Source organism: Sinocyclocheilus anshuiensis, unplaced genomic scaffold, assembly GCF_001515605.1.
Source record: "Sinocyclocheilus anshuiensis isolate Anshui unplaced genomic scaffold, SAMN03320099.WGS_v1.1 scaffold194, whole genome shotgun sequence".
Taxonomy (NCBI): Eukaryota; Metazoa; Chordata; class Actinopteri; order Cypriniformes; family Cyprinidae; genus Sinocyclocheilus; species Sinocyclocheilus anshuiensis.
Genome location: NW_015546074.1, coordinates 73,405 through 84,513, shown reverse-complemented (window position 1 = coordinate 84,513; position 11,109 = coordinate 73,405). Strand labels below are relative to the sequence as shown.

Genomic DNA, 11,109 nt, shown 5'->3' with positions numbered 1-11,109 from the left:
TGTGACGGAAATGTTATGCCCCTTACCATACTGTGATACCCTGTCAGGCCAGCGCGATGATTCAAAAACATTAAAACCCATTATAAACGAGGAATTTGTTGCATACAGTGGGGACATAATTACAGATTATAATGATTTATACTGTCTTTTTATGCGTTGCGTTACATTGCGCCGCGTAAATATTTCCTCAGCAACCAGCACGGATCAGCTCCAGGCATGACGAAGCAATATCGTCCTCTTTTGGAAGGCCAAACAAAGTAGTTTCGCTTTCACAATGAAACACACAGTGCCTTCACGACATGGCGGCAGCAACAATACTACAGCGAGAATAAACGTTACGCCTTCTTTTATAAAGAATATCTCTTTGGATTTGAGACTTTAGTCTTTGCAACTTTACAGATCTTCTTTATGCACCAAGAGCTTGTAACAATCCAAAGAGAAAGGAAAAATTGAAATCGCATCATATGACCCCTTTAAGAGACCAAGACACAAGGAGGTTACAGGACTGCAGGGCTGCTGAACGCAACACTTCCTGTCATGTTGCCCATAGCACTGCCTTCATCACACAGAGTAATGTAGTACTGGCTTATATAAGCAACCGTCATACCCCTTATCAGCAAATGTTTAACTTACAATCAATAGAAACTAGTCATTTGTATTTATGAAATTGACATATGAGTCTGGTCTGGTGAGAATAGAAATAGGACTGAGTAGACATTGTGAATGTGTTGAAAGTGTATTCCTATACACTTTGATTTAAAAGTTGTTTTTGAATGAAATTATTACTTTTATTCATCAAGGATGCATTAAATTGATCAAAGTGACATTAATGAAGACATCTATATTGTTATCAAAGATTTCTGTTTCATAGAAATTCCAGGAAGTTAACAAAGCGTTGGAGACCAGCGGCTGAACTCTTGACATTGAACGAGCTGCATGAGTTGAAGCGTGGCAAACGGTGGCATTAAATTGAAGTATGCAGAACAGAGTGAATGTGAAAAGCACCATACAGGGGTTAAGAGAAAGATGAGTGACCCAGGGAGAGAGAGAGAGAGAGAGACGAAATGAAACCGTACCCTGATGTTAAATCACTACACCGCGGTTGTCCTCGCCAATTGAGTCCCTTTCATTTGTATTGTGGTGTATTAATGAGTGCTATCTGGCAGCAAGGGCTCTAAGCAGCGGGGCTTTGGCAAAGGCAGCACCTCCCTGCGGTACACATTGATTCATCTGATGCCCATTTTACTGATAATGAGTTCGATAAGCCCTTTATGTGTCACCAAATGCATCTTTGATTAGAATCCTCCTCTTGCCCTCTTGTTCAAAACTCTGTCTTTGTTCTTTCAGAGATGAATGATGTTTCCCTTTGTGATGTGAAGTCCTGGAAAGGCCTTACAGAATTACGCAATTTAATCACATCTTTTATAAATCAAATGTTCCTTGTCATGGTCTCGCTGGTCAGAACTGCCTCGAGGTTCTTATAAATTGGTTATAATAAATTGAAAATGCACATGAATTCTGGTTTATAGTTTACTTACTTATAGTTTCTCAAAAATGTAAAAAAAACAAAAAAAACCTCGAATTATTACTATTAATAATGTAAATGTATGCAGTATATTTATTATTATTTATTCACTCCCTTGTTGTTCTAAACCAGTGTTGTTATTGTTAACTAAAACTTAAACTAATAAATACTAAATTAATTGAAATAAAGCTGAAATAATGAAATATGAATATTAGATAAAAAAAACTAAAATGCTAAAAATAAATAAATAGAAATATAAAATAAATTTGTGGCAACTGGTTCATCAGTTTAACAGTGAATATGACTTCTGATTTGTATACAAACATTTTTTAAAACTGGAAATTGGATAAGTAATGGCTCTTTAAAAATGTACAATTATTTAAAAATGATTTATTGATTTATTATTTTTTATATTTAATTGCATTGTGAAACATTAAATCAATTATTTTAAATTTTTATTATTTGCAAAAGTGATTTATTTACATTTCTGTTTTTGACATGCATTTATAATTGATTCTTGTTCTTTATTCAAAATAACCTTGTCTTTCTCTGAATTACAAATGTACCAGCATGTGTCCTTCTGCACAGGATAAAGATAAACAGGCATGGATAATTGCATTGTTTGTATGTGTTAATTTGTGTTTGTTTGTGTATGTGTTTGCCAACTGGAATTGAACCAATAAAACCTAATGGAAAACCTTCCTCAGTCAAACTAATGGACAATATCAGGCACTGCAGTGGATTTGAATTCATTTTAGTTTAACTTGCATATCACCTTAGAAAATGTAATACCATGTTTTTGGAAATGTAGAATGGTAATTTCTTGGTATTCTTTGAAGAACATTTCTGAGGGTCAGAGAACAGTTTATTTCTGCATTATGTCCTTTTGGCTAAAAGACGTTAGATGAGTCAGTGGGAGAATTGTTCATCGTAATTAAATTGTTCATCAAAGTACATATATTCCCTTTCATGTTTTTGTGGATTATAGATTTATCTGTCTGACTGACATCGCTCTTTGACACTTCCTTGCCGTCATACTGAAAACTCAAGTGATTCATTGTTGGGTGCTTTTATGATTCACACTGTGAAGAATTGCTGACCGTGTACTGTTGGAAAGGGGCATAGTAACTCGTACTGAATAGTTGATTATTTTTTTTATTTTTTTTTGTCAGTCAAAATATACTGAGTCATATCATAATAAAATGCTTTCTATTGTGAAGTGCACAGAATTGCATTTTGGATACAAGAGGCCATTAAACAAAACACGATTTTTGTGGTCTGTATAAAGCTATAGCATAACTTGTTTTGAACCCACAACTTTCAGAGAGATTAAAAATATAAAAATTCTGGCCAATATTTATAATTCGGCACTACTTTATTTAATTAAACAAAAATAAAACAATAAAAACTAAAATCAGTCACTTTAAATGCCAAGTCACCTTTATCAATATAGTGCTTTATACAATAAAGATTGTTTTTTTAAAGCTTTGAAAATAACTATAAAGCAACTATAAATAACATTTTATTTGAAGATTTAACATTTGTAGATGGTCTAAAGCAAAAGAGTTGTACAAATTCTGAAAATCTTTTAGAGCTCCTTGTATTTAAGTTTTCATAATCCGTTTGAAAAATAAAACATATTACACATTAATGAATAAATCTGAATATATAAAATTATTTAATTTACAAGTGTCTTGTTTGTGATGTAAGCTATACCTTCTGACATTTGAATCAAACCATACTAGTGATTTTTTGACATCAATTACTGCTTTATTGAATCAGAAACACAATCTTAATATTATTTGTGTATTTTACTTTCATTTTATTACATGTAGGCCAACAGCACCCCCTAAGTAAATAAAATGTCATACGGGACGGGAATTATTGGCTGATTTCGATAACATTCTAATAATATCTTGCATCCCTTGTAAACAGTCATTACTCAGTTAAAATCAGTTCACTGTTAATTCAGTTTGGTTCATTAACTGTGTAAAGTCCATCAGTTTTGGAATGAGTCTAATTCATGTATAAACTGCTCTGGAGAAAACATGTAATCATCCAGCTCAGTTCAGTTTAATAATATCGCCAAATATTAGGTGCCCCCAACTAAGTGAAACCCAAACTCCATCAGTGACAGAAATGGAGGGGAAAAAAACAGGCTCAGTCAGGGGGCCAGTTCTTCTCTGGCTAGACAAACGAACATGGTTCTAGTTATTTTCAACTGGTGACAATTTTGAGATCAATGTGGACGTGAAGGACTATAATGCGATAAGAGCTCGGTCAAGTACTGAGGAGCTGAATCATAAAGAGCTTTTAAGTAATCAGCAGGATTTTAAAATATATGCGATGTTCAATAGGGAGCCAGTGCAGTACAAAAATTCGTTATTTGCCATGTAGGCCTATGTTTGTAATCAAGGATTAAAAACGAATTGTTTCATTCCGAGCAAAAACAGTAAGGTTATTTTTTTCTTTCTGGTTCTAAAGTGCTGAGGTCTCAAGTCAAATCGAGTCAAGTCACCTTTATCTGGTTCTAAAGTGCTGAGGTCTCAAGTCAAATCAAGTCAAGTCACCTTTATTTATATAGTGCTTTATACAATACAGATTGTGTCACAGCAACTTTACAGTTTTAAACAGGAAAATAGTTTGTCAATAATGCAAGAGGACAATAACAAAGTCACTTTTTTAGTTAAAGTCAGTTCATTGATAATTCAGTGATGTCATCATCCAGTTCAGCTCTCTTCAAATAGTGTCTGTGCAATCAAGCTGACAATATTGCCGGAAATTAAGCATCCCCAACTAAGCCAGCCAAAGGCGACAGTGGCAAGGAACAGTGGTGGCGTTTAAAAAAACTCTAGGGTATGGCAGAGATTGCATCCATTCTCCATTCGTAATTACGTTCGCACCACACCAGTTGCACCACCCTGAGGTTCTCGGGGAGGTCACTCAGTTAAAATCGCATTCCAGGGTCGCGGGGGACGATCACCTAGGGTATGGCAAGTTGGCAACGAACAACCGGGGTATGGCGGGGGAGGCTAGGCAATGGCGACTGCCATACTCTGCCATATGGAAACGCTGCCCCTGGCAATGAACCAAAACTCCATCGGTGACAGAAATGGAGAAAAAAACCTTGGGAGAAAACAAGCTCAGTCAGGGGGCCAGTTCTCCTCTGGCCAGACAAAACCAGTATGGTGTGGGTTAATTCCAGGCTGCAACAGGTCAGATTGTGCAGAGGACTCTCTGGTTCTCGTGGTCTTGTCCCGATGGCCATCTAGTTGACAAGGTCTTCACAGGGGATTTGTCTCTGGGGCTCATAGTTGACATGGTGTCCGCTGACATTCAGGGCTGTAGTGTCGTCTCTGGGTGCTGATCCACCATCTGGTCTGGATATGGACTGGATCTGGGTAGCTACGGTGACCTCGGAATAAGGATGAAACAGACTAATATTAGCATAGACACCATTCTTCTTATGATGTAACAATTACATGTACACATGGGTGTTGTGGGAAGTGTTCCTGGTTCTGGTTTACCTTTTTAATGCAGCCTAACAATCCTTTAACGGATTTGAATTATAGAAATGTGATGTTATGTGTAGGCCAGGTTAAAGAGATGGGTCTTTAAGCTAGATTTAAACTGACAGAGTGTGTCTGCCTCCTGAACAATGTAGATTGTTCCAGAGTTTGGTCACTAAACAGGAAAAGAATCTGCCACCCACAGTTGATATTTTAATATTATTACCAGATTTTTGAGATTGCAGCGGACGTGAAGTGACGTGACATGTGGCCAAGTATGGTGACCCATACTTGGAATTAGTGCTCTGCATTTAACCCATCCAAAGTGCACACACACAGCACTGAACACACACCCAGAGCAGTGGGCGCTGCGGCGCCCGGGGAGCAGTTGGGGGTTCGGTGCCTTGCTCAAGGGCACCTCAGTCGTGGTATTGAAGGTTGGAGAGAGCGCTGTACATTCACTCCCCCCACCTACAATCCCTGCCGGTACGAGACTCAAACCCGCAACCTTTGGGTTACAAGTCCAACTCTCTAACCATTAGGCCAGCTGGAGTTTGTTTATTAAGCGTGCAAAGCAACCACCCAATAAAACATTACAATAATCTAACCTTGATGTCATGAACGCATGAATTAATGTTTCATTTGTATTAATGAAACATTAATTCATGTTTAATTTCATTATGCATTTGACATAAGTTCTCCTTAGGCCGGTTATGATGAAATAAAAATGACTGCTTTATTCTTTTAGAAACAGAAGTAAACTAAGTAGACTATTTAAATAAACTGCATCCTAATTTCAGTGTATTTTTTTTCATCTTCAGAACATTATGAATGGCATAAAAAATGTAACTTGCAATGTTAACTTAGGAATAATAAAAATCAAATCAAGATGTGTAATCAAATCAAGAAAAAAAAATTGACAAAATTACAAAAATGAGGACAAATGACGTTTGCCAGGGAACGCATCTCTTACCACAGCATAGTTGCACACAGACACATGCGTTACAGCAGTCATTGCCAAACTCTGAACTCTTATGAACAGAACAGCCATTTCATTTGATTTCAGTTTGTTTTTTTCTTTTCTTTTTTTTTCCATTCTTTGAACCATTTTAATCCCTGTCTAAAATTGGCTGTAGGCTACCTCTTATACAAAATGTAAAGGAGAACTGGTTAAAGGTATGACATGATAGGCAGGCGGTCTTTATCTGTGATTTCTCCTCTGTATCTGTGCTTGACTGTGTGCTGTTTGTCTTTCATTTCTGTTGTTTATTATCTCTCTCTCCGTTTCTGTCCTCCTAAACTTTTCAATTACCCATGTTCAGGAGGTGTTATCTTTCTGTGACCTGATCTCCAGCCCTCTATTTCAGCTCTCTTTAACCTCTCTCACTCACAGCTCTGTCACCCATGGAGTAGTCGAGCAGCCCAAGAGAGGGAAAATGAGAGAATAAAATAGAAACAGAGGAAGAGAGAGCTTGTGAAACCATAGAGAGAGAGAGAGAGAGAGAGAGAAACACCTTCTCATGGTGGAATGTCCAGCTTAAGCAAATATTTATTTCAGACAAACAGGAAGTCTGGCCTGCCAAATGACAGACAGGAAGTGTTATTTCTGCTCTTTGGGTTGTTAAGTCCTTGTTTTCAGCAGCATGGGGCCAAGCACCCCACACCACTGTACCACCTCACACTCAGCACTCCGCAAAATGAACCGCACTGACATAAGGGGATTGTTATTGCACAGCCAACCTTAAAATGAAAGGAGCAGTAGTGGGGAAAATTTGTTTCATAGCTGATTTATGGACCGTGCTTTCAGCTTTATTTAAGTAAACTGTAGGGTTTTGAGAAAATGAGAGCATCTGAGAGGCTCATTAAAACAATTCAAAACTCTTTCAGCCGATGTATAGAAGCTTTTTACCTGTAATTGACATATTTATTGTGAAATCATCTTGGGCAGAAAAGCCCAGGGCCGATAGGAATGTACTGTATTAAAGCAATAAGCAGAGGCTGTGCGTTACTGTAATTTTATCATAAATAAAGGGTGTTATTGGGCATGACATGAAACCTGAATATTTTCTGTTTACCTGTGACTCCAACATATATTCTCCAGAAGACTCCAAAGTATATTCTCCAGAATTTGAAAAACTTTTGTCTACCATGTGGTGCATGTGGTCATGTGGTGCACCCAACATACAGAAACATGCAGACAAAAATATGACAAAATTAGGTTAGTTGAAATTGTAAAATGCTAAGCTATTAATTACTAATTCATAATATTGTTTTAAAATATTTTACCTTTATTATTACCTTTATATATTTATTTATTTTTTAAGAATAGAGTTAAGATTGGTAAACTGAGATGTTTTTAATGTGTAAGGAAAGTGTCCATTCACTTTTATTGCATTGTTAAACACAGAAGACCAAAAACCACACAGGTTTTTGCCCTATGATACTCTGCAGTGACTCCATGTAAAATGACAGGGGCGCGCAGGTCGCCGTGATTTTGCCAAGTAAGACATGTTCCTGGATCAACATCTTTTGTTGATCCTGGATTAACATTACTGTCCAAAAATATAGATTTAACCCAGTCCCCACCCCTAAACCTAACCTTACCCATAATTTATTCCTAAAATCAGAGGGAAATGATAGCTGATTAACAAGGGTGTAGAAGCGCCTAATCCTGATTGTAAGCCTAAAACTGACATTTCCTGAAAAGTTATCTCTCAATTCTGATTGGTTGATTGGAATGATGTTCCAGGATCAACAAGGATGTTGATCCAGGAACATGTTGTACTCGGTAAAATCACGCTCACCGGGGCGCGCTTTGACCACTTCACTAGTGAAATGCAGTCCTTTGAGCAGCCATCCGGAGAGCTCCGACAGCTCAGTCATCTGTCACAGCACAGTGAGGGAGAGGAAGACAGTTCACCCTCCTCACCACCTCCCTCAGTTTACACTCCATCTCTCTCCATATTATAACCCAAACAGCAGTAGAACATAGACATACTGTACTGTATGTTCAAACATTGTTTACAAATACGGGTGAATAATAGTTAGTGTGAACAGTGAGAACAATTACTGCCTTTTGAATACAATAACGGAATAGAGCTGCTTTATAGCAGAATCTGAATTGTCTCTGTAGGTGTTTCCATAATTGTTTCTGCTAACTTCCTGATTATCCCTGTGAAGCTGTTTTAACACAATCTGTATTGTATAGCGCTAAAGAAATAAAGATGAATTGACGACTATTATTGCAGACGGTCTCTGAGCAGAGTTGGGATGTCTTCAACAACTTTAGTGGAGACTCATATGAGAATTTGATCTTGGATTAATTTGATGAGAAATATTTGGGTTCCTCTTGAGTCTCTCTTAATTGCAGATTTTGGTGTTATGTCAAATCTAAGCACAGTATGATGAGACATTGTTCAGATCCCTTCTAAAACTAGAAGAGACAGATATTTTGATCTTGGAAGAATTCATGTTGAGATTTTTGACTGATTACAGATTTGCAGATGTTGTCTTTGTGAAACTGAGAACAGTTTGAGACGTTGATGAGGTCTCTTCAAAATCTCAGTTTTTTTATTACAAGAGTAAACAAGAGACTAATGGAAAAGTCTTAATTTGCTGAACATTTAATCTCAATGCTGTCTTGGAGCAACAGTAAAGACATTAAAGAGATCGTCAATTTGATTTTTCTTCCCTACTGGTTTGTGAGTGACGGATGGGGTGAGAGATCTGATTTGAATAACTGGCTCAAAAGAAACAGAGAGAAAATCAAACTGGTTCAGATGTACAGATGGCAGCACTTCACGTATAATAACAATGGTCTTAGTATTACAGAATATATAGACATGGAGCACTAGACTTATTGAACTTCACCTTGAATGCCCTGTGAAACCTCACACCTATAGCAACACACATATCCCTACTATTAAACAGGTGTTTGAAGATACCGTAGAGGAAACGGTTCAAATGTCGTACGTATTCATAGGTTAGGGGTGGCACAAATTGCCACCAGCTGTGTGCAGAAGAAGATGTGTCTTATGCATGGCCGGACTTACCATTGGGCTTGAATGGGCTGCAGCCCAGGGGCTCCGCCTTGGAGGGGGCCCCGCCTTAACCCGTTTACATTTGTTCAGTTATGTGCCAGTCACAAATTATTAGCCGCATTTCAACTGCGCACACGGGCCAACCGGGGCTAACAGCTTCCAGCTTCCAACTACGACATTCGAAGCCATAATCAAACAGTAAACTGGAATGTATGATTTTTTTTTCACATAGAAAAAGGACACACATATTAAATCACGTCTGCGCTGCACCGAATCGCCGATTAATTTGTGATCACATGGCTACTTTAAACGGTTCCATTAAGCCTTTAGCCCAAAAGAGCGCACATTTACAAAGATAATGATAAATTCTCACGTTCACGCCTCACTTCTTTACAGAGGATGATATATTATATTAATGTTTCACCAAATTAATCTGAAGAGTTTTGAGCGCTCTCTCCCGTCCAAAGACTATAGCCTACCCTAATATCTTACAGGGACTTTGTCCCGTCTCACTACCTCCAAACAAAGTGGAGCAGAAATTTCATCAAAACGATTTAAAAAAATAAAAATAGCCATTTACAGGGTTCGTAAGGTCATGAAAAACCCAGAAAGCTTTAGAAAAGTCGTGGAAATGTATTTTACAAATCTCTAAATAATATAATATATGTTTAATCATGTCCTGAATCTCGGTGTGGGATTGCGAATTTGGTTTTACTCATTTTCGCAGGTTTCGCACGTTTGGAAAATTCCGCAAACATTTATTTAATATACAATGTAGGTTAGATGAGTTAAAAAAATTCACACAGAATATCAAATGAAGTCAGTCATTTGAAAACAGTGTGAGTGGTTCAGCTGTACCCCGTCTTCTTGCTCTCACTCTCTCAAAATTGCTTCAAATCAGCACATCTCGTCTGCACTAAAATAGCTGCTGCACACTGAGATACAAGACTTTCGCTCATTTCGCTCATCATTTGCACATCTTTTTAAACCCTTCGTACTTGCGCGCTCCAAACTAGTTTTCTGGGCGCTCACGGTGACATCCAAAGCGCGCATGAAACCGCCTCACAAACACCTCAAGAAATGGTTCTTGTTTTCATTGTTTCTGACTCAAGTAACCTTGCATTTGAATAAATAATGTTACATAAAGACAATTAAACGGTCAGTAATAAATGAACAAGTTACTAGCAATAGCACAAGGATACAAATGAAACAAACTGTGTTTTAACTTTTTCAGGTAGGCTAGGCTACAACTAACAGTTGCTGCTACTATTCAGGAACAAAATATTATGATGTATAAAGTCATAGATATAGATTATATTTATATATGAATCCATATTAAATATGAAAAAGTTATTTAGTCAAGAGCAGATTTGAGCAGAGTGATGTTTTTTCTTTTGTTCTTTAACACAGACTGACAGACAGCAGGTATAAAAGCTGCTGTCACTTTCATACCAAATGTTAATGTTAACAATGTTAATTAATTAGCCCTATTGGTTATTGTTAATTATTGTTAACAACAAAAGGCAAAATCACTCACTGCTCTTGACTGAATAACTTTTGTAACTTTAATTTTAAGAATTAATCTGTTGTGAATTTACTGTTTTTAATTTATAGTTTATTCAATTTCTGCAGCATTTCTGTACCTGAATGTTTTCCACCAAAACTGTTTCTAAAACGAAATTCAGGTCCTGAGTTTAATTTATAATACTGGCTAAGCAAATTACCCAGTACCGGTACTTAACATTCTGGCATTCAGTTATGTGATTATGTAGCCTAACTTATGTTCTCTGCATGAAGTAACGTCTAGCACAGTCGCAGCCTGTGCTTATTAGAAAGCAAACAAATAGCATTAATAATCATTAATTTTCCTTAGCATATGCTATGATAAATCTGAACATTTGTGTAAAATAATGGAGCATTAGGTCATGAATATTGCCTTAAAAGTCATTGAAATTTATTGGTTGAACGAACCCTGCATTTAATCAGTGAATGCCTACGATATAGGAGTTAGCCTATCACACAAACTAGAGTCCTG

General features: G+C 37.1%; 1 protein-coding gene across 1 annotated transcript in view; it reads left to right on the top strand.

Annotated features, from left to right (window-relative positions):
* The window catches only part of LOC107699802 (lipoma HMGIC fusion partner homolog), a 12,254-nt gene extending 10,748 nt beyond the window's left edge, over positions 1 to 1,506 (top strand). The window contains exon 3 of the mRNA XM_016501195.1: positions 1,348 to 1,506. Within this exon, the coding sequence (XP_016356681.1) occupies positions 1,348 to 1,484 (137 nt within the window). The 3' untranslated portion in view covers positions 1,485 to 1,506. The remainder of the gene's footprint in view (positions 1 to 1,347) is intronic.
* Positions 1,507 to 11,109: the final 9,603 nt, after the last annotated feature.